Source organism: Helianthus annuus, chromosome 6 (assembly GCF_002127325.2).
Source record: "Helianthus annuus cultivar XRQ/B chromosome 6, HanXRQr2.0-SUNRISE, whole genome shotgun sequence".
In the NCBI taxonomy this organism is placed as follows: domain Eukaryota; kingdom Viridiplantae; phylum Streptophyta; class Magnoliopsida; order Asterales; family Asteraceae; genus Helianthus; species Helianthus annuus.
The window spans coordinates 41,415,104-41,438,743 of record NC_035438.2 but is presented as its reverse complement, the minus strand read 5'-3'; the positions used below and the strand labels follow the sequence as shown (position 1 = coordinate 41,438,743).

Sequence of the window (23,640 nt, the reverse complement as noted above, 5' to 3'; positions counted from 1 at the left end):
ATAAGGCTTATGACCATTAGGTCATGGGTTCGATTCCCACAAAGATGGCACGATGATATTCCAGTGGTCCGTCAGTGATCCAAATTTGTCGTTCAAAAAAAAAAGTTACCTATATTAATGATTAAGAGGCGATAAAACTGAAATTACACCAATCATTTTAAACTAAGTTAGAAATTTTGCCCAATTTTAACCCACAGGAAACCGGTTGTTTTTATATTAAAGACATTACTCTCTAAGTGCTTATAGGTTTTATTCCTGTAACAAACATTAATATAGATTAATGAATATGAAGTAGATACGTATAGAAGTTTTATAAAGCTAAGGGGTATGAGGGGCATGAGATAGGTCATGGATTGCCATCTAGGATGGGGATGATACCCCCACCATATATCTAAAAATTAAAAAAAAAAAAGTAGCTATAAATCTTTACTTTAAAGTATAAAAAAAAGTCCTTTTCACAAATTAAAGAAAAGGGAAATTAAGAAAATGAAAGGAAGGAGTCGTCATGCAAACTCTTGAATGAACCGAATACGACCAGAGAGCCATCTTCAACCCCACCACTACCCTACCCCCCCCCCCCCCCACATGCATATATACACACACAAATATGGCTGTCATCGTTCTCATCTTGCATCATCCCTTATTTCTTCCGCCATATTCACTTTCCTAACCCTAAGTCACCCCATCTTTAATCAACGGATCTCAACATCTTCAACCATTTGATTACAACATCTCCCCCTTTATTGCTCCCTTTTCCTTCTACATAATTTCTTAATATTGCTCTGTTTCAGACTTTCAGGTAATTTTCTTTTAATTTTGTGGTCGGTCTTTTCCTCTAATTTCTGATATATTTTGGTGGGTTCTTAAAAAAATCAGTTTTTATTAATGGGTTCTTTAAATCTCTAACAAAAACAGACTAGTTGTTTTCTGGGTCGTTTCTGTATTCCCCTAAATAATGTAAATTCTGGGTTTTGGGTTTTGTTGTTTGAATTAATCTCTTTCTTGTTTTCTGTATATAATATAAGTTGCACATTTTCCAAATAAAAATACTGCATTTTTATGCTTTAATGAAAGATTTTGAAATGAGTATGTATTTTTTTGGTTTATTTATTTAATAACTGATAGTTTTATTTTTTTATTTTTTATTTTTTTTCTAATCAGCAGGTTGCATTTTTGGCTTTTGAAGAATTTGTTTTAATGGTGAGTTTGATCTTCATTAGTCATTACAGTGTATTGATAAAACACATGGAGAAAATGTTTCAAAGATTTTGACTTGTTTTCTGTGTTGTTTGGATATCAGGGAAAGGCTCCAGCTTTCTTTGTTGATGATGTGCAAAGGAGTTTTTCAAATGGGTTTGATCTGAAACTAAAGGACTTCGATTCGGCTGTTGCTGTTGGAAACAAAACTGTATGATGTTGAACCAATTCAATTCTATTTCAACATTAATTTAAAGCTTCTTGTCTTGTTTACAAAAAAAGTTATCATTTTTGCATTCAGTATGTTATTTGTGGGACTGATGATCCAACGTCGAGTGGAGTCCGTGTTCTCAACAAGTTGACCGGTGAATGGTAAGCTTTAAGTCGTTTTATTTTGATTTTGCGTCGTTCTAACTTGTGTTATTGAGGCTTACACGCCATGAAATCGTATTTTTGTCACTTACAGGGTGATACCAACTGTTCTAGGAACAAAACCGGAGTCATTCAAGGGCCAATCATGTGTACTTTTGAATAAAGATAGAATCTTGATCATGAAACACAATTCCAAATCTAATGAATCTGTTTGGTTTCTTGAGGTGCGCGTTTCTTAATATCTAAAATTTATCAACCTTTATGTATTTTTCATTACTCTTGATCTTAAAATGATAACGCCTGTTACGTATTACTAGGTGGACACACAGTTCATTCGGGACCAAAAGAAGAAACTTGGTACCGAAGTTGTTAGTTGGAGTAAGGGTGTTATCGGTAACGCTAAGAGACCCTTAGTGATTAGTGGCCCGTCTGGGGTTGGTAAGGGTACCCTAATCAACATGCTAATGAAAGAATTCCCCTCAATGTTCGGATTCTCTGTAAGCCACACAACTCGTGCTCCAAGAGAGAAGGAACAAAATGGGGTCCATTATCATTTTAGCAAACGCAATGTTATGGAAGAAGATATTAGAAACGGGAAGTTTCTAGAACATGCCGCAGTCCATGGAAACCTTTATGGTACTAGCATAGAAGCTGTTGACGTCGTTGCTGACGCTGGAAAGGTCTCTATCTTGCACTCTTTAACTTGTTTTTGTTTTCTTTTGTAAATAAATATTGATGTTTGGAGTCCGGTTTTGTGTAGACATGCATTCTCGATATCGATGTTCAAGGAGCAAGGTCCGTGAGGGAGAGTTCGCTCGAAGCTACGTTCGTTTTTGTTTGCCCGCCGTCATTTGAGGAGCTTGAGAAGCGTCTTCGTGCAAGGTTTGAATTTTATGTCAAAACGCGTTATCAAAACAAGTTGTTTTTGTGATCTTCATTCGAGTTGACTAAAACAAGTTCTGATATGGTCAATATATGGTCAACAGAGGGACGGAAACTGAAGAGCAGATCGAGAAAAGACTTAGAAACGCAAAGGCTGAGCTTGAACAAGGAAGATCTCCAGGCCTTTTTGATCATGTTTTGGTGAACAATGATCTTGACGCTTGTTATGAACAACTTAAGGTGAATATATACTTGAAGTCTTCATGATTTAAACGTTTGTATTACGATCTTATCTGACAGATTATTGTGATTTTCTGTAGAATATATTGGGCATTAGTGAAAGCATGAACACCGTCCCAACAACCCGTATGTGTATAATAGAAAAAAAAATCAAGTTACACGTTTGATTATATATCGTTTATGCAAATTTAAATCATTCTTACGGGTTACTTTGTCGTATACAGCTAGCAAGGTGTTTGATTTGCCTGTTGACTTCTCATTGTCCAAAGTCAATGAAAAGATCCTGATAAACCATGGGGCTGCTGAACAAAAGTAAGTATACACATCTTACATAGATCCTCTTTACAAAAATCATGAATCAAAAGCATGTTTTGAAATTCGATTCATGTGTTTTCACATAAATGTTGGTATTAAATAACCATATGTTCTCTTGTAGGGTTCTTGATTTATCTTCCATGAAAGGAGGGGCACCGGGCCGAACAAGAGGGCTGGAGATGTATGTTCTTTAACGATAAACGCGTCGCGACTTGTAAAACAAAGTGACATGTAGTTAGTAAGCCCATTTTCCGGGATATTCTTATTCAATAAAGTTATTTGTTGAGAGATATGGAGTAGTGAACAATGAGAATTTGTATTATACATTTGAATAGATGTTTGTATGATTTAAGCAATAATAAGGGGTTAGGCATGAATGCATGATTATTATAGGAAAACAGGTGAGTGGGGCCCTTAAGTATTTTATTGCTCAAATCAAATGCTTGTACCAAAACTCTTTGTTTGTTGGTGTGAGGTGTCATTCTGTAATTGGTCAGTGTAATTTTAATGATTTTCTGTGGCAGTTGGGTGCTTGCTAGTTGCAACTACCATTGTCAGCTTTTGGCAAACATGTGATTGGGAAACAAGAAATTGATACTTCACCAATCACCACACTTGCATAAAATTTGTATACATGTGTTGGACCTTGTAAACATGTGATAAATGTGTGGTTACAAATACAAGATCATGTGATTGACACTGTAAGGATATTCATGTGGCCAAAAATCAAGAACCAAATACGGTTGACAAAACATCGAAAGAGTATCATAAACGAGAAAAACGCCACCCAAATACCCATAGCCATAAATGTCAATTGTGGGTTCCCAAAATTGTAGTTGTCTAAGTAAATAAAAAAGTTGTCACATAACCTTAACACCGAGCAAAAACTAGAAAAGAACAGCCCGTCTAAGGGTCGGCAATGGTGACTTCAACCTCAACACCAGGTTCAATGGTGATTGAGGTGATTTGCTTCACGACGTCTGGTGAGCTGAAAAGATCAATAACCCGTTTGTGCACACGAAGCTCAAATCTGTCCCATGTGTTCGTTCCTAAAAGATGAAGTAAATAATGCACATAGCATTAGCTATCCCGCTTATATGAATCTGGTTGTCATCTACAAGAAGGGATCAACGTTAAATACCTTCACCACAAGGAGACTTCCTTGTTGTGATGTGAAGAACCTTGGTTGGCATTCTAACGGGTCCTTTGACTCTTAGTTTCTTGTCTTTGGCACCACGAATCAAATCCGAGCATACTGTGATTTAGAATAAATAAAAACAATCATTAAAATTCCGAAATCAATGTTGACATTATAGAAGCATGACATACATTGTATGGATATCTAGAACCGATAATCCTGCTATCCATTCAGATAACAGTGATCAACATTTTATCGAAAATGAACACTTTCAGTACACGGTTTACAAATCAAGGTTTGCTATAAAAGAATCATCGATAGTTATCTTAGTATTATAAAGTATAAGGGTCTGCAAGGCTTTAGGTCCCAAAAGCGTGAAGCAAGAGCTTAATGTACATGATGTGTTGCTATATGTACAACTAATAACCTCTATGTACACCCAAAAGCTATGCCTTTCTAATCTTTTTTACATATCGGCCTTTTAATCAAGTTAACCATTCATAATCTTCACATCCTTTTTCATCATTTTTACATATCAACCTCATTCAGACCCGATAAGTGACCAATTAACAATTTCGACCCACATGTACATAAAGCGCCACAAGGCCCTGAGGCTCAACGGCCTGGCACCTCAGGCACATTTATAAAACCAATTTACGCATTTGGTAAGTGTTACAATACTTTCCCAGGTCAAGATAATAATGACAGCTAATATAGAACCGAAAGTCATACAACGCAAACTATCAACAAGAAGCTACATCAATAACAAAATAATAAATACAGTAAAAAAGCTATGGCATTAAATAGTTTACAACTGTGACCAATTTAACCTATGTAGTTTTATAAAACAGGCATAACCAGAGTGAATGTCAAAAATATCCAACATGAAAGAAAACTATTATACGATACTCAAGAAAATATAATACCTTTTTCAAGATTCTTAACATTCTTGGAGGAGAGAGTGATTCTAATCTTGTGAATCTGTTCTTGGGACTCTTCCAGCCCAGGCTTTGTTGGCTTCATCGCAGCATACGCCATGTTTCCTTCTGTATATTATAAAATTATAACCTTTCCAATAAATGCTTATTTCTTGACACCCTCAGCAAGTCAACAAAACTCAAAAGATCATCTTCTAGTTCTAAACCACACTAACAACCAGTAGCAAATGCACTAACACCATCTTATCTTACTTATTATATGTGCAGTATGGGCATCAGGGCTGCAAACGAATCGAACAAACACAAACAAGACTTTGTTTGTGTTCGTTTGTTAAGAAATATATGTGTTCACGAACTGTTCATGAACACTTATCGAACGAAATTTTATGTTCGTGTTTGTTTGTATTTAAATAAAACATATAAACTAAAAGTACTAATGAACTATCAAACACAAACGAACACGTTACTGAATGTTCACGAAAATAGTTGAGCAAACGCGGCCTTTGTTCATGTTTGTTCATTTAACTAAAGAAACAAAATTTCTTGTTTGTGTTCGTTTGTTTAATAAACGAACAAACACAATCCCGCCAAACAGTTCACGAACTTTTCGCCGAACGTTTGGTTCGTTTGGGCATAACATAACAAACTTGAGCATGATCAATTATTAACAGTAAGACAACAATTAAACTAGTTTCAGTATAATACATCAAGCCCAAAAATTCAAATACATTGCTATAGTTTTATCACATGAAAATCAGCATATAAAATCAAATATAGAGCTATCATATGTACAGAGCACAAATTAAACCACAAATGACTGAATATACGTCTAGTTGATTAAAAGTTTAAAACTTTATACACTTTGAAACTTCCACAATCATTTTGAACTAGCATTTTGTGGATCTTGTAGGCATTGGTGATAACAGAGCGAACAAATTAAGAGGGTTGTTAATAATACATTGAATAAAGATGAATCTGTGAAAGGTGAAATATGAGAATGTAAGAACCTGCAGAATTACAATTGATTGGTCTTCTTAAGTCTGATCTGTGACGATGCTTGGAATGAATACAGCCGATGAAACCCTAGTTCAGGTTATACTGAAGTGACATGAGATGGAACTTGGGCTTGGGCCTATGAGATTGAATGCAAGGCCCATACAAGAGTGGGCCTCATTAGGTTGATATTAGTTGTGCTAGACTGCTAGGGAATATAATACCCTAACACCTAACTTGGTCTTGTTTCCGGAAATAATTATTAGTAATATAATATTAACCATCGGGAAGAATTAGGATCAAATACAAAGGATCCTAATTGTAAGAAGTGTAAGAAGGATTTATAGAGTGACAAGGGGGGTTAGGTTTTTTTAAGTTTTTTTTTTTTTTTTTTTTTGGGGGGGGGGGGGAATATAAATCCTTCTTACACTTCTTACAATTAGAAGTCTTTGTAAAATAACTTGACCCTAGAGGGGAAATATAAATAAATGTAGACGGTAAGGTCTTATGGCATACATATGTTGATCTAAGGTTGAATTTTTAAGTTCGAAACACATGTATGGGGTATATTAAAGTATTGATTTTTGTTTATTGATACAACACTTTAGTTAGAAACTAAACTTTGTAGACAACTTAAAGATCCAAAGGGATATTGTTGTTAGATTGTAGTGTATGACTTAAACATAGAGTGGTGAGGTAATCGCAATAATCCGGTTCTTTTTCTTATCAGTTAGGTTATTAATTTATGTTTGGGCTAACAACATTCACATTGAATTACGGTATCTTCATTTTTATAAGTTAGGCTATTAATTTATGTCTGGGCTAATAGCATTCACATTGAATTACATTCTCCTCATTCCTAATTACATTAAAAATCACTATTAATTTCCCTATTTTTCCATTAAATAATATTTTTTATATATTTATCGTTACATTCTCTCTCTTTTTCTCTCAGAGCCACTTTAAAAAAATATTAAAAAATTAATAGGGGACTATTAATAGTGTTATCATAAATATACACATGAACAATAATAGTTTCTCTTTTATCCACTCACAACCATTCTTTATAATATAAGTAACACACATAAATATACAGAGAAACCATTGTGAATGCTCTAACGTATCAATCGAGTAGTAAATGGAGACAGTTTGATTTCAAACCGCCTTCATGTGAACCCACTTTGAAGGTAGGGGCATGTTTGCATAAAATCGTACACAAATAGCGACAATCCACCTATAGGTTCATTATATGCACATCATTATATCATCAATGGTTTGACACTTTTATAGCGGTCCACTTGTAGGTTCATTATTATCATCAATGGCATGACACTTTTATAGCGGTGTAACAAATATAAGGCTAGTAGCCTCTCTAGCCGTTTGACGAGTAATAATATATTTTGTTGACCTTTAAAAAAAACAAGTATAAGGCGTTTCAACATTGAGTTGTGTAGGATATAAGTAAGGAATATGTAGCGAAAACGATTCTTAAAACAAATATTTATCCATTATAAATTATCAACATGTTGATGCATAGAGTAGTTGTACTCTATGCTTAGGGAGATTTTAAAAAAAAAATTGATATAATTACACTTTTAACCTAAAACTATTTTGGTTTTTTACTTTTAACCCCAAAGCTTTTTATCTTTGTCAATTTAACCTAGGAACTTTTTTACTTTTAATTTTGGTACCCTATACTTTTCATATTTCGCAAAAAATCGTTTTAGGTTTTGTTCTAAATTTTGCGAGTTAACACGACGCAACGTTCATGTGTGGTTCAACGTTTTTACGTTTTGTTTTACGCTTCGTTCTAAATTTTGTGAGTTAACATTACGCAACGTGCGTGTGTGGTTCAGCGTTATTATGGTCGTCTATTTTTTCCTGTTTGATAGGTTCATTGTGACGCACAGGTCCGAAATCGACTTAGTTATTATTTTCTATGTTTTATGTTTCGGTCTAATTTTTCCGCATTAACACGTCGCAACTTCAGTGTTTTTGGTTGCTAGCGATGCTATGGCTTTGGTGCTATTTGTAACGGTTTTACACCCCGTCACCCCCACCGCAATGCAGGGGGCTTAATACTAGTATATACTATATTTGTTTAAAATAAAGTTCAATGGATTAAATATCCCATTTTAATCACAAACAAAAAACATAATTACTACTCATTTGGTTCCCTTAAAGTTGCACCCAGTGGATATACCTCCCGTGACAAAACCAAGGCCAAATTTTAATTTCATTACTTATCTTTTATATTTTTATAAACAAGTTTATTTTTATAAACAAGTTTATCTTTCCCATTTGGATAACAAAATCCTTTGGCCATTCTAAAACCTTGTACCCCTCTAAGTTAGCCTTCCATGTAAACAAGAACAAGAAACATATATTTCATTAGACTCCTAATCATCGGAGTCTGATTCAACCGGAAACTTTTTTCCGGCAAACTGAAGGGGGTGGCGGTGGATCCACCGTCATCGCACCCTCTAACACGTTAACAATCTCTCCCATTGTAGGCCTCATTCTCTCATCTGATTGTAAACACCAAAACATTATTCTCAAAACACGCTCCAATTCATCGCCATTAACACCACTATCTATCGTTTTATCAACAATCTCTCCCGCATTGCCACCCGCCCATTTCTCATAGGCCCGATCACAACCTCCACGGTTGACCTTCGGGTCACCACTTACCACCGCCAGCACAACGTATCCGAAGTCTAGTATGTCTCTTGCACCGCCACCGCCACCACCACCATCTGAACCGTCACCAAGAAAATTACTTAAACCGAATTCATCCACTTTAGCTTCTAAGCTATCATCCAAAACAACGTTTTCGCAACTTAAACTTCCATGACCAACAAACTCCCGACACCCCATGTGTAAGTACGAAACTGCCCTTGCGACGGCTAAACAAACATTCAACCTTTTCCGCCAGGTCAGCCTCTTGCGTATCACCGGATCCTCCAAACACTTGTCGAGCGAGCCATTCTTGAGGTACTCGCACACCAAGAATCTATAACTCGATTCACAACAATAACCTTGTAGTCTCACAAGGTTTCTATGATGAACACTTCCGAGTTTTAAAACCACGGATCTAAACTTCCGCGGGGCCACATTCGTGATGCTATAATCTTTCACCAAAACGGGCTGTTTTTCCGGGAGAAAGCCCTTGAATGTATTTGGCCCGACCCGGTGCTTAAAATTATCTGTAACGTCCTTCACTTGGCTATATGACAAAGCAAGCAAACCGCTAGGATTCGGACAGTCTTTACTGTAGGTTGAAAAATCCCGAGCGGTGAAACTATACCTTTTCCGATAAATCCAAAAGCCCGTTAGCGCTAAGTGGATCATGATAAACAGGATAATCGTTCCACCACTGACTCCAATCACACAAGAAACACAAACTGAGAGATGATCTACTGTTGGAGGAGTGTTTTGTGAGGGAGATTCTGGTTTACGTTTGGTCAGATTGGGTAGAACCGCTAAAGGATCATTGCATCTTTTGACAAATGAAATAGAAGTTACGGACGGACCCGACTGACCGCTAACGTATTGGGTTTTCTTGATTTTGCAAATTGCGGTTCCATCATTCGTAAAGGTTGCAGCAGTGCAAAGATGGTCTTGTTCACACAAGATTCGACACTGCGTAGAGCTAACTCGAGAGATAACGGTTTCATTAGGTGGGAAAATAGCATGCAACGAGGTGTGGTCGAGTTTAACCATAGAGGAACCCGATTCACAGCTTTGCTGATACGGAAGCAAGCATTTCGAACCCTGAAGTGACGATAAAGTAAACGGGCATTTACAGACGGGAAAGCCCGATTCGTTAAACGCACAGATTCCGGTGAGCCCACAAGTTGCGAAAACATCGCATTGATTCTCGACAGCTTGCCAAACTAATTTCCACGAACTCGAGTTTTTCGACCAGGAGTGTAGACGAAGATTTCCATCCACGTCTAACCGAAGGATCCGGAACTTGACGTCTGGCTCACCATGATCTTGACCAAATGCTGACCATATTGGGCTTGACATGTGATCAAACAGTTGTAGTGCTCCATCAGAAGCAAGCACGGCTCGCAGAGCCGATCTCGAATGCAATGATGCACTTCTCCAATAAACAACATCGTTTTCCCATTTGAGCTCCAAATCACCCGCCACACCGATTCGAAGAGTGTAAAAACTCGAAACCGACTTTAAGCTAGCAGCTCGCAACACTCGATTTGCTGACAAATTCTGGCCCGGGAGAAGTGTGTCATATGGAGTATCAAAGCTTTGCCAAACAATGTTTTTATTCTTTTTCAAAAGAACAAAATTACCGTCATCTTGCAACACTGCTGAATCAACAAATGAATTGGTGGTTTCGCTTGCCCAAACAATAACTCCCCTTGTGGAGTCGAAAAGAACCAAATCTCCATCGTTTGTGAGCTCGAAATACGACTTGTTTCCCACTCTTAAGTCACCACCAGCAATCCAAACAACGGGTTGTTTCTGAAGTGGTATCAAACCCGAGCTTATACGGATCCCCAGACCATACTCATTCAAGCTATTAAAGAACCCAATTGTGAAATCTCCATTAGCAGAAATCCAATGATTGTTAGCCTCCACTGATAGCCTTGAACCCAACGGAATTTGCGCGAAAACAACCGGCGAGAGAACAGCGACAAGCAAACAGATTTCAAGCATACCTGCATATGCCTAAATTTGCAGTCTTGATCTCTGCACATTCAACCAGTTTGAATTTAGTCCAAACAATTTTTTTATATATTAAATATAAGACTGAATTAGCATGTGATGAATGAAGAATAAATTATGGTCATTTGATGGTCCACCTTAACCAAAGCATGGACATAAGTAACAAATATTCAAAATGGGTATATGATCAGATCAAATGTTATGAATTTAATGATGGGTGACATGAAATTTTGGTGAAAATGGGTCCCAGATTAGGCAGATAGGATGACCATTTGAGCATAAGCAAAGACTTTCTGCAGGTCAAACAAGAGTTCTAAGGAAATTATGCTAAACAATTCACATATATAGATTGAAACTTTAAGTATCATAATCAATAATGTTTAATAGAATATATAATTGTTAAACCTGAATATGATGATGGGTATGGAATATTATGAACTAAAATAAGGGAAAGAGAGAAGATAAGTGTTTAAACTTGAGTAAATGCAGAAAATAAACACAGAACTGTATAAAAAATAAATAATGAATTTTCCTTTTTGTGTTTATGAACCAAGAAAAAAAAATTCCAATCTTGAAATTTCAATAATGGTTTAAAAATCCTGAATTTTTCATGGGGCCTAAAGATTATGACCTGACAAAAGAAAAAAAAAATGAGAACTTGATGTTAAAAGTGAAGTAAATGCAGCTGAATCTAACAAGTCTTACACGCAGACACTCAAGATTCAGAAAGGAATCCAGAATCTGTGAATGGGTTAAAATATCAAACTGATGATTACACACACCAAAGAATTGAAGTGTAGTTGTTTAAAATATGCAGCAAAATGAATGAAGTTTAGATAAAAAGAAAGTTTGGAGTGATTGCAGAATAAATGAAGTAATATTAATTGTACTAGGTTGGAGAATCAGGATAGATTAATGGTAAAAGATGTGACAAACCAAGAAGGAGAAGTCAAATCCAACTGAAGCACATTTATTGCATGTGTTAGTACATTGTCGCCGGAAGGAGCTGCCGGAGGTGGAGGGTTCTCCGGCGAGTGCACCCGTGAAGGAGGAGGGGCAGAGTGTCCAGAAAGTGGAATGGTGAGTTGTGGACTTTTGTAGCTTATTCTTCTGCCTTTTGGTGGGTTAACAGTGATAGCTTTTTATTATAAAGTGTAGTAGTGTACAATGGTGGTTTATTTTAGGCCATCCGTAGTGGGGCGGTATATACCGTCGGAGACACCCTTTGCGCCCCATAGCGCCCGGCCACATTGCTACGGCTGGCGCTATGTGCTGATTGTTTTGTTTCCTCGCAAAAATATTCACGGTGTGACCCAATTATATATATGTATGTATAATTGAAGGGGTTATATAACCCCCTTATCAATACACCCTCTTGTGATATCCCATAAAGCCACTCTCTTACGTGTTTCACCACTTGTCACATAACACCGCCTGAGGGGCTTAATGACTGACTACACGTGGTCTTATGGGAAACTTACAAAATACTAGGGTAATATATAAAAAAATTTTATTTAGAAAATCATAACGTAGTTATTTATCTATTTCAGAAAATAATCAGGTTTGATAACAAAGTACTTGAGTTTGTTGTTTTAAGGCATGAAATTATGTCTCCATGGTTTTTTTATCGGGTGTCGCTAATTCAAACATATCGAAAGGTATTCAATTGTTGTTTGTGGTTGGTTTATAACATATGGACCAGCTACTTAAGTGAGTGGTGTTGTACAACGTTATGCATAACTAGCTGCATGTATTAATGACATGGAAAAAAAGTTTCTTAAATATGTAATCATGTAAACCCTTCGTGCATTAGTTTTTTTCTGTGTATCTGTTTAATAATTTAGCAACTTCATAAATTATATTACATTACCTATCAGATGTTAGCTTTTAGAAATTATATTAATATACTTTTTGGGTATATATAGTTTGGAATAAATAAACTAAAGTTGACGTTGTATTTTCATAATTCTTTCATTTATATAAACATACATGCCATCAAGATGAGAAAGTGTTTACCCCAATGAGTCGGTATCACTCCATGACACATGTGACCTGTTTCAACCCGAAACCGTTTTACCACCAGTGCACAAAGTAACCGACATCAACCCATCCAGGAGTCAAGAACAACCCTAGTAAATCATACAGGGATTACACAAACATTTAATACTTTTTTCCTAAAAAACTGAATACACTAGCACATAGTTGAGTTTAGCAACGAGTCAAGAACCTATTTTCACCGAGACAAAAAAAACTCAGGCCAGCTGGTTCATAAGCCACTGGGCAAGTTATACTTAAACTAGCAAGAACACTACACATATAACGGTTTAGAAAAAAACGCCTCACAAAAACTTACATGCTATAACAAAGATCATGACTCGCTAGGTTTTGTTTTCACGCGTGATACTTTCTTGGGTGTAGCCTCGCGAAATGCAGATGGGCAAAGCCCATTAACGCTACATAAACTGCAAGAAGGTCGAAGAGGGGTACATATAGTTTGTCCAAAACCCACCAAAAGTGGATTAATCGGGACCCATTCTTCGTTAGGAAGCCACATTTGCAACGCCTCTCTTGTTTCCTCTGGTGTTTTCGTCTGTGGGACCCAACCAAGACGGTTACAAATACGGTGCACATGAGTATCTACACATATCCCTTGAACATTATTCCATGCTACATTCATCACCAAATGAGCCATCTTGGGACCAATACCTGCAAGGAGATGGTAGTAATTTTATGTTTTTAACTCATTATATATATACTCTTAAAAGAGAAAGGCCGGTGGACCTTTCTCTATTAACCCTCAAACTTTTCACAACATTCACTATTTATTAACCCTCAAACTTTTGACATGAAACACTATTAAACCTCATCTTTAAGTTAGTTACACATTCACTTCTAACTTTTGGTAATTGACAACTTTGACCCTCCAACCTTTTCTATTTAATAACTTGACACTTCCTTTTGTTGGAGACGTAAGATTAAGGTTAAGGACTTTTTGAGAGGGGACCGTTTTCGTCTTAGGAGTGTCATTGGATCCTATATTTGCATACATATTAGGTGGAATTTAAGTAAGTTGGTTTTTGGTTGCAAAGTTAATAGGTTATGATTTTGTCTATTTGTACCACATACTTCTTCAAAACTGTTATTGGTAGCTCTATATAGATACACTCCTCATGGTCTATGTTAATTATGATATATTTTAATTGTCTGTTGTGATCTTTGGAGCTGTGGGTCTCACTGGAAGCAGCCTCTCTATCTCTAGGGATAGTGGTAAGGTTTGCCTACATCTCACCCTCCCAAGACCCTATCGATAGCTTTGCTATTTGTGGGATTTACTGGGTTTGGTTGTTGTTGTTGTTGCTGTTCCTTTTGTTTAAATTACTTTTACAACCCTCTACTTTTGGTAATTGACAACTTTGACCCTCCAACCTTTTCTACTTAATAACTTGACACCTCCTTTTGTTTAAATTACTCTTACGACTTTACACCGCAACGTCCGAGATATACTCTTTTTTATCTATGTCTAATGATGTTAATGTCACGAATGTAACGTGTGTAACAAAGTAAAAAAAACGCGTATTGTCACGTGCGCGCACCACTGACCACACGTTAATGTCATCATCGTTACGTGTGTAACGAAGTCACAAACGCGACTTTGCCGCCACGGGTCAAAATTCTAGTTTATATCTATATTCTATAACGGGTCAGGTTAACAGATTTAGTCAGAAATTTTTGCTAAAACGAAAACGAGTCGAAAGTCAACCTGACCTGACGGTCCCGACCTGTTGTGACCCGTTCAAAAAGACCCATTTTGACCCATTACCTAACCCACCCGGCCCAACCCGTTTTGTCAGCTCTACCTGGAAGTGACAGCAATGCCTCGAGAGTGCTAGGAATATCTCCATCGTAGTTTAACAGCGATATCTTTGCAATTTTCTTCATGTTGGCGGCTTTTCTTGTGTAAAATCCAACCGGGTAAATCAAGTCTTTTATGGTTGATTCATCAGCGTTGTCGATCATTTCCGGTTTGAGAAGATTGTTGTCAAGGAGACGTTGTATGGCTCCATGCGTAACATTATCTTTGGTCTGGCTCGACAAAAGCGAAGATATTAAAACAGCAAACCTCCGTTCTTTAGGAGGAAGAGAATTACCGGCTTTCTCACATCCCATAGAGTCTACCGGAGCATCTTCTAACGATCTCATTTCACGAATTCCTTCTAGAACTTTGACCCAACTTGATGGTGGTTTGACTTTGACCTCGGTTTTATCGTTATTATTCATGATGGGTTTAGATTTTCTCTGAGGTAAGTTGATTTCAGGCTTTTTATATGCAAATTCTTCAATGTCAGGTAGGCTACCTAACTTCTGGTCTTGAGGCTCTACTTTTACGATATTTTCGGTAATGATTTGTGGCTTCCTCGATCTCTTTCTCCTAACGAAAACACGGATATCTGATTCGGACTTCGGGTTCTGCTCTGAAGATGCCATTTCCGCTTTTATAGATGTCGCTCTGGTATGCATTCTATCGGTGGATTTGGCTTGTGACAAAGCTAAGGGAAGAAGCGTGTAGTTTCTGTGAAGAAAGATGGAAAAAAAAGGAAATGAGATAAAAAACGAGTGATCGTTTTTAGAGTTTAGAAATACAAGATAAAAAGGACTCGAGGTTCCAAGACTCCAAAGCAATACATTTTCATTCACATAAATCAATGATAACGTCAAACTAATGATATAAACGTTGAACTTTGACCTCAAAAACTTATTATGAAATGCCAGATTGTATATCTAATTTTAGAACATACTCTTGCTGTCTTGCTCTGTCTAAAAAAGCTCAAGTTAAGTGACAAATTGTAATAATAACATCTTACAAAGTTAAAAATAATAATAAATGCAGAACACTTAATAGATACAAAGCGGTAGAACATACCGTAACTGGATGAGCATGTGAGCCGCTTGCCGATAGCGCGTGCACATAAACTAGTGTTCCTGTTCCTCACTAAAATGAAAAGAAGAATAAAGAAATTAGAAGAAAAATACCTACTTACGAAAAAACCTGATGCTAAAACATCTCAATTATAGTTCATAGACATCAAAATTCTCCCTTGATAACAAATGGACCCATCATGCTTATCAAAGAAAGTTCTTTTTTGAAAGCATGAATCCTAGTTGATTTAGTTCTTGTGTTGTATGAACGCAGGCAATCATTTTTGAGACAAATTAGCAAATAATGAACAAAGAGAGATTAACCAAAAAAGGATAAATTAGATTAGATAAATCATGATGTAAAAAGCTTAACATTGGCAAGTAATATTCTCTCTCGTTTACACTAAACGATTCCATCCTTACAAATCAAGCAATTGAGACCATCATCGATAGGAGAAGCCAATCTATAAATGCTAAATTACACCAAATTTGATTCAAAAACCTCTAAGGTAAGGTGTTCCCAAGGTTTAAAAAAACATAAATGAGTTTCGAGGCGTTTTCCCTTCGCTTCACGAGGCGTAAGCCTCGAGGCGAACCGACACGGAATTAAAAAATAAAAATTATATATCTTATAAAAATAATAATACTAACTAAATTCATCAAAAAGACACATAAAAAAGACATAAATTGCTTGAAATTGACACAAAAAGTCAAAAACAAATATCAGAAACCCCTTAGGCGCAACCTTTTTAGCGCCTCAGCCCCTCTGAGGCGCACGTACAATAGAAACCCCCTGAGGTGCGCCTCAGAATCGTTTTTTGGGCGTTTCGCCTCAACCGTTTTTAAAACCATGGGTGTTCCATATATTTGATTACAAATGCTAAAAACAATTTGTTATGAAAAGTTTGATATCTTGTCATCCCAATCAAGGGTTACTTTCCAAAAGCTAATCCTCAAAATTTAACCAACATGTTCCACAATTAAACCCTAATAAAAGATATATAGCTCTAAAAAATATATATAAAAAACATTAAGTAGTGTATGATCCCGAATCTTTCCCATAAAAAGGATAAAACTTTCTGAAAGCTACTGGGGTATTTTATACAGAGCCTTGTTCTTCTTCTAGTTCAGATGTTAATGGACATCTGGTTGTGCTAGGGGTGAGCAAAAGGGAAAACCCGACCCGAGAACCGATCAAACATAAAATACAGAACCGATTCACTACTCTAAATATAGGGTCGGTTCCGGTCATAGGTCCAAGTCGGGTTTCACCATGAAAAGAACCGAGAACCGCCCCGACCCTATTTTATATGAAAAATTGGAACCGATTTAAATACCTAGGTACTTGGGTTCGGGTCGGGTTGGGTATTTTTCGGTTCGGTTCTCGGTTATTTTCGGTCCGGACCTAAACTTGCTCACCCCTAGGTTGTGCAATGAGTCATCCATTGTCCTGTAAGTAACGCAAGACAAGCTACCGAACATACATTTGTCTTCAAAATCAATGGTTTATGATCGATCGAATTTAAAGAGCCTACTTTACTTTACACAAAGGGGGAGAGAGAAGTGCACTTACAATAGCTTCATCGGAGTTCCTTCCCACCTTCAAATGCCGTGGCTCCAAATTATACCTTATAAGTAGCCCTAAATATCTAAAGTTCACTTGCGCAATAGAAGTTCGTACCTTCTGCTTGCGTGACAATATTATAATTATAATTTTTTTAACATAATAATTCTATATTCTTCCGTTATTTGGGTTTGAACCTCCGAACTCTTTTCTAAAAGGCGTCTTTTTTTTTTTTTTTTTGGAAAAAAGGCGTCTTTTTTTTTTTTTTGGAACAGCTTTCAAAGGTATATGATGCAGTTTTGCGTGCAATCAAATGGCTCAAGAACAATCAGTAATCAATGACGATAAATACGAACCGAAAGGTTCAAGAACATTGTTCTTTTTTTCAATAATCAACATAAACTGAAAAACAATAAACCCTAGATGCCCTATTTATAACTATGAAAAAGATAAAATGGGAAATTCAAATTTTAAATAAAAATATAAGATATGCTGAAATGCTCGTGCATCAGTATATCTCTATCAAATAGCGGGTATCATTTTATATGATGAGGGATATGTGAATCTAAAGATATTTGGGTATCATTAAACGCTAATATTGATAAATGGGCATCTGGTGTAGGTGTGTAAAATGGTGGTCTTTCTTATAAAGTTAAGGGTTTGAATCTTATGGTGGACAAATTATTTGGATTTAAAAGTGTGATTAAATGATTGTTGTTAAAAATAAATTACATCAACATGGAATGCGTAAAAAGCTTTTAGAAAACAAATACACGAAATTGATCTATACAACATTTGTGGCACAAGCATGTATAAATTAAAATGGATTTTCAAGAAACCATTTGTTTGTCTACGTGTCTAACTAGTGCACTTTTGATTAGAGGTAAAGTGGGTAAAGAGGATGGTATTCGGCTGTGGATTGATGCGTGATTAATTTCGGAACCGTTGAGGGATCGCTTCCCTAATTTGTTTTCGAATTAGGATCGGCTCAATTATTTTGGTGTTATAAGACGAAGCAAAAGTTTGTGGCCTTTTTCCAAAAACAAAACAAGTTGAGAAAAATCCTCCTCCTTTATCCGGGCTTGTGACCGGCAAAATAAACTATGTCTGTTTGGTATGGGGTAATGGAATGGACGGGGGATTGGAATTGACGAGGTAATAGAATGAATGAGGTAATGGAATTGATCATTACCATTCCATGTCTTGTTTGGTTACTATGTGTGAATGGAATGAACAATTACTTTTTGTTGTTTGGTATGCGAAAAAAGACGAAGGAATAAAATCAGATGGCGGTGGCCAGTGATGGGCGATGATGGGGTGTGGTGCTAGTTGTCAGTTGTAGCGGCGGCGGCGGTTGGCGGCGAATGGTGACAACGGTGGTTGTGGTAGATGACGGTAGAGGTAGGTGGCGCGGTGGCAGGGGTGGTCGGAGGTGGTAGCAGAGGCGACGGTAGTCGGAGGTGGCGGTTGATGGCGGTGGCGGTGGTGGGTGGCGGCGGTGATCGGAGGTGGCAGTGGCAATGGTGGCAGTGATGATCGAATGTGGGTGGTGGCGATGATCGGAGGTGGCAGTGGCGACGGTGGGTAGCGACGACGGCGGTGGCGATGATGGAGGTGGGTAGCGGCGGTAGGTGGTGGCAGCGGCGGTGGCAGGTGGCGGCGGAGGTGGGTAACGGCGGCAGATTACGGTGGTAGTGGGGGTGTGTGGTAGCAACGGTGGTGGGTTGTGGTGTTAATGAATGGTGAAGAGGGAATGGAATGGAAAAAAACAGGGGGGACGGATGGAATGGTTTTGAGGGAATAGAATGCATTTTGGAATGTACAATTCCATTCCATCGACCAATCAAACACTCTTTTCTTCATTCCCTCACAATGGTCCATTCCATTCCACCTCTCATTCCTGCATACCAAACGATACCTAAGATTTATTGTTGGTGGAGTTAAAAAAAATTATAAACTATAAGGTTTATTGTTAGCGGAGTTAAATTTTTTTTATATTCTTATATATTTGTTGCATGTGTAAAGAGGTAGAGGATCCTGTACATTAATCTAAAAGTGTGAGAAGGGTGAGAAATATTATGGTGATGACAAGTGTCCTAAATCTAAATTAATTCAAAAGGGTAAACAAGTAATTTTCTTATTGATTTAATTAATTGATAACATTCCATAACCACCACCCTTAATTATAGGAATACAAATTAAGAATTAATCTACGAATTTGTGTCATCTCGTTCAGAACTGTATAGTGTTATATATTTTTATATAGTGTTATATGGTGTTATATAGTTTTTTTGGTGTTATATGATGGTTATATGGTGTTATATTAGAGTTATATAGTGTTATATAGTGTTATATTTTTCTGATAGCATGTCTATGATAGATGTATAGTGTTACATATTGTTAAATAGTGTTATATAGTGTTACATAGTGTTATATGGTGTTACATAGTGTTATACGGTGTTATATAGTGTTATATGATAGATGTATAGTGTTATATATTTCTTGTAGCAGTTACATATTTTCTGGATTTTTTTGAATGTCCGAATTTTAGAATAAGTTTAAATTTGAATCGCTAGAATTTAGGAGAAGTTACGTATTTGAAACATATACAAAGACACTATTATCCCTACAATTTTCAAATCAGTCCAAATAATTAAAACACAATTTAAAATTTGTTCCCTACTGATCTCAACCATTAGATCAAAGATCTAATGGTTTAAAACACTTCTCACACTTTTGAATTAATGTACACTATCCCTGTCCTAGTAAAGATATGTTTAGATTAAGTTTATTTTTCTAGCTTTAACATATGCAAACTTTTTAATAAAACTTTCATAATCAGTTTCTTCTAAAAAATCGTTTTCAATTGACAAAGTAGCTAATCCATTCAATCTTTCTTGTGATATTGTAGATCTTAAATAATTTTTTAACAATTTTAATTTAGAAAAGCTTCTTTCGGCTGACGCAACAGTTAACTTATTCTATAAGCAATATAAGCATTTCGAAAATATTTAAAATCTTTAATATAATTTAATATGTTTATAGAGGTGTCGCATTCTAAATGTATCATATGTCTTAAAACTTTTAATTCTTCAAATAAATCTAAGCCATCAATATCTATACTAGTATCACGTTTTAAAGAACTTTCAAGATTAATACAATGTTGTTTTAAAGTATTATTATCTAATAATTTCAGCTTTTTTATACTAAATAAAAAACCAGAAATACTTTCAAACATTTTAAATTGATCAAATTGTCACAGCCCCTGCCCCGGGAGCGGGAGGCCGCGGGTACTCACGCTCAGAGCGGGTGGCATCGGTGTTTATTAATTTGCCAGCGGAATACATCAAGACCGTAGTTAGGAAATATTTTTATCAGAGTTAAACACCAAATTTTTATATCAATAAATGGGATAAAATCCAAGTTTCATTTGACAATATATTTGTAGGGGTAAACCCTAATTATTGAAAAACATAAACTCCTTTTTATTTAGGTAACTTCTATAGCCACAACTTTAAGCCTTCGGTGTTCTCCAGCTGGCTTCTATTGGCTTCACATTAAGTTACCTTAAACGCGTTTTAAAGGTTTTATCAGCAAGAAATACTGGCGAGTGCATCCCAGTTTAATCAAAACAGTTTTCATAACTTCACAGTATTGAGAGCGATTAAAATCTTTATATCTACATAGTTACTTATTCAGTACTGTCAATCCTGACTTGTGGGTCATGCTACTCATTGGCTAACTCTTTGTCCAATAGTAACGGATTTCAAATAATGTATACAAAACCCCAACATGCCGACAGTAATTGTAGAATACATAGACTCAATCACTGTTAAGTATAATTGAAAACATTTGAGGTTTTACAAAAATATTTATAATTGTAGAATACAAGATGTACTCGCATTGTTAACTTAGGTGATACTATTGTAGCTTCCTGGTTATTATCTATTAAAATTAAACAATACACACGTGTTAGTAAGATAACCCAAATCACATTAACCGTACAACTCGAGACAGAACTCCAACGACTGAGTCAGGCAGAGCCTTGACATGCGTTACGGAGCCCTAGATCAATCGGGTGTAACACGAGACAGAACTCCAACGACTGAGTCAGGCAGAGCCTGACGTGACCGTGTCGTCCCGATCAGTCAAAAACCCAATTAAACCTAGGTAGCTAGGGTAAGTCGTGTTGGACCGGTTTGCGACCCTGAAAAGTCAGTTAAGGTAGTTCATCTTTGCGTATAAAGGCGGAATCAATGTACACAAAGTAACAACAGCTTTTCCTCTTTAATTCCTTCTATATTGATGCTTTCTGAATTGATTTTGACAGAGTTTCGTTACCACAAGCATGACCTGATTTCGCTCCAAGTTACAAATGAGATCACACACTAAGGTATATATACTATGACTGATTTCGCTCATATGGCATGACATATAAGCGAAACCCTATGTGACCATAACAGCGAAACCCCCCTAGTACCTAAGAGCGAAACCCTAATGACCCTATAAGCGAAATCCCTCTAACCTATATGTACACATGAGCGAAATCCCAACATTAAACCCTAATTTGACTTTCAAGCTCCAATTTAACCTATCTTGACTTAAGACTTAATGCAAACATAGTCAACAGACATTCCGTGCACCAACAGACTCCCCCTTGGATGTTGACGAAGTCTTCAGCTCCGAGTCTTCAGTCTTGGTCTTTTCTCCAACACTCTGTCTTCACAGGTTCACAATCTTGTCCTGGCTCCATCTTCAGACTTCCCTTTGACAGTTGATCCAGACTCCCCCTTTCACAGACTTCCCTTCTCAATATGCTAGAATCTGAGATCTTGATCTGGTTCAAGCTTTGACAATTAGCTTCCGTGGGAATAATGAAGTTCAAAACCTGTGTCTCAAACATCAAACATTACAATCTATCTTTTAACACTAACACACAGTCTATCAGTACTAGAAATCCACTCAAGTATTCAGGTCCAAATTAATGACCCTGATTACTCAATTAATCTACCAAGTTCAACTTAATGACCTTGGTTGATCATTTGACGAATCAAACTGATTTTAAAAACAACACTTTTCACATTTTCTGAAAATAACAAGTATCAAGTTAATGAACTTGTTTAATCTTGTAAATAACTCAAACTTCAACAAGATAAGCTCTCCTCATTCTTCAGTCCAGAATTTCCTGCATCTGCTTCAACATCTGAGAATCCAACAATCAACTCTCCACTTTGGTTTGTCGGAAAAATAAAGCAGAAATAAAATCTTTTTGGGTTTTTAATGTGTTCTAAACTATGAAATGAAATACAGAAACTTAAATTGCAGAAAGTAAACAAAATAAACTATTTACAAACTTATTTTTGGTGAGCGTGTCAGGGAATCATATCAGCTTTTCAGACAAATTACAAGTACCGTTAAGCTTCATTAAATGCTCAGACTTAAACAATTCACCTCGATTGTCGATATACTGATCCATCTTAAATTCTTACACACATTTCAATTTACTCAGGATACTAATTAGATGACTTAAGAACTTAGCTCATTCATGTGTCCCAACTCTTGAATATACTCCCGTATCCAGAATCCCAAATATTCAGTCTTACAGGTGAGTATACCACAGATGATATCTGTAAGGGGTTAAATGCAAGGGCCGTGAGAGCTCAGGTCGATACTTCCGTATACGCAGAGAGATGGCGGCTTCGACTTTTCGGTGTGTCCCCTTTAGAGGATCTTTTAGTTACAACAGCAGCGACTATCAATTTTTTTGTTTCATCAGCTTGCTGAGGGCGATGCTATATTTCAAGCATTTGCAGAAAGTATTATTCGGGGACTAGGTCAGAACTTCCATTCAGCAGAAGTCCCGGAATAATACCCCAGATATCACTGAGTATAAAGACCTAGTATATCAGAATATGGGACCTTTCAAACGAGATTTCAGGGGTTACCTATATATCCAAGTAGTGTTCCCCACGAATTTCGGAAGTTTGAAATTTCAGGTTTATATCCCGAATAAATCTACTAAATGTGCGAAAACCTATCGACACATCATTAGTGAGATTGTTTAACTCATTTAAACTTTACAATTCTTTAGCATACTGTAATTGTCTAGCCAATGTACTATCATTTTCCCTCTATACACAAGCTCTTTTTTCAGATTTTATATTGTTTTTGGATTTTAAAATTTTATCATGTTTTTGTATTTTTGAATTTTTTACTGTTTTTGTATTTTTCTGAAAATATATCTATATACATATTTCTACTCCCCCTAAATACCAAAACAAGTAAAAAATCGACAAACCATTGCAGATTGTTTCTCATCTTCATCCGCAACAGTACTCTCATCAACGCCGACAATTCCATCCGACACCGAAAGAAGCTTCATACCATTCAGT

At 36.5% G+C, this 23,640-nt stretch overlaps 5 protein-coding genes across 9 annotated transcripts; 1 reads left to right on the top strand and 4 right to left on the bottom strand.

Annotated features, from left to right (window-relative positions):
• The first annotated feature begins 607 nt into the window (after nucleotides 1-607).
• LOC110864964 (guanylate kinase 2) lies at nucleotides 608-3,469 on the top strand. 2 transcript variants are annotated; one of them, XM_035974548.1, is made up of 11 exons: nucleotides 608-799; nucleotides 1,165-1,200; nucleotides 1,301-1,408; nucleotides 1,499-1,569; nucleotides 1,664-1,793; nucleotides 1,887-2,249; nucleotides 2,330-2,451; nucleotides 2,556-2,691; nucleotides 2,772-2,817; nucleotides 2,916-3,003; nucleotides 3,128-3,469. In XM_035974548.1, the coding sequence occupies exons 2-11, from the start codon at nucleotides 1,198-1,200 to the stop codon at nucleotides 3,198-3,200; spliced, it is 1,140 nt and encodes a 379-aa protein (XP_035830441.1). In that variant the 5' UTR covers nucleotides 608-799; nucleotides 1,165-1,197; the 3' UTR covers nucleotides 3,201-3,469. The 2 variants fall into 2 exon arrangements, with proteins under 2 accessions (XP_035830441.1, XP_021969830.1); XM_022114138.2 differs by having other exon boundaries at nucleotides 1,162-1,200.
• A 230-nt stretch (nucleotides 3,470-3,699) lies between these two features.
• On the bottom strand, nucleotides 3,700-6,246 carry LOC110864965 (40S ribosomal protein S20-2). Of its 2 annotated transcripts, none has more exons than XM_022114139.2 (4): nucleotides 6,090-6,246; nucleotides 5,071-5,190; nucleotides 4,148-4,261; nucleotides 3,700-4,055 (listed from the first exon to the last, which is right to left on the bottom strand). In XM_022114139.2, exons 2-4 carry the CDS (start codon nucleotides 5,180-5,182, stop codon nucleotides 3,913-3,915), a joined length of 369 nt encoding a protein of 122 aa, XP_021969831.1. In that variant the 5' UTR covers nucleotides 5,183-5,190; nucleotides 6,090-6,246; the 3' UTR covers nucleotides 3,700-3,912. The 2 variants fall into 2 exon arrangements, with proteins under 2 accessions (XP_021969831.1, XP_021969832.1); XM_022114140.2 differs by having other exon boundaries at nucleotides 6,102-6,177.
• Nucleotides 6,247-8,302: 2,056 nt separating this feature from the next.
• On the bottom strand, nucleotides 8,303-12,927 carry LOC110864962 (G-type lectin S-receptor-like serine/threonine-protein kinase SD3-1). Of its 3 annotated transcripts, none has more exons than XM_035974547.1 (2): nucleotides 12,784-12,927; nucleotides 8,303-10,791 (listed from the first exon to the last, which is right to left on the bottom strand). In XM_035974547.1, exon 2 carries the CDS (start codon nucleotides 10,756-10,758, stop codon nucleotides 8,494-8,496), a length of 2,265 nt encoding a protein of 754 aa, XP_035830440.1. In that variant the 5' UTR covers nucleotides 10,759-10,791; nucleotides 12,784-12,927; the 3' UTR covers nucleotides 8,303-8,493. The 3 variants fall into 3 exon arrangements, with proteins under 3 accessions (XP_035830440.1, XP_021969829.1, XP_035830439.1); XM_022114137.2 differs by lacking the exon at nucleotides 12,784-12,927 and adding an exon at nucleotides 11,704-11,900; XM_035974546.1 differs by lacking the exon at nucleotides 12,784-12,927 and adding an exon at nucleotides 11,473-11,563.
• On the bottom strand, nucleotides 12,927-17,415 carry LOC110864961 (endonuclease III homolog 1, chloroplastic). Its single transcript, XM_022114136.2, has 4 exons — nucleotides 17,258-17,415; nucleotides 15,689-15,757; nucleotides 14,625-15,337; nucleotides 12,927-13,473 (listed from the first exon to the last, which is right to left on the bottom strand). The coding sequence occupies exons 2-4, from the start codon at nucleotides 15,733-15,735 to the stop codon at nucleotides 13,136-13,138; spliced, it is 1,098 nt and encodes a 365-aa protein (XP_021969828.1). The 5' UTR covers nucleotides 15,736-15,757; nucleotides 17,258-17,415; the 3' UTR covers nucleotides 12,927-13,135.
• A 1,158-nt stretch (nucleotides 17,416-18,573) lies between these two features.
• Nucleotides 18,574-19,059, bottom strand: LOC110944519 (extensin-like). The gene has a single exon (XM_022186179.1). It carries the CDS (start codon nucleotides 19,057-19,059, stop codon nucleotides 18,574-18,576), a length of 486 nt encoding a protein of 161 aa, XP_022041871.1.
• Nucleotides 19,060-23,640: the final 4,581 nt, after the last annotated feature.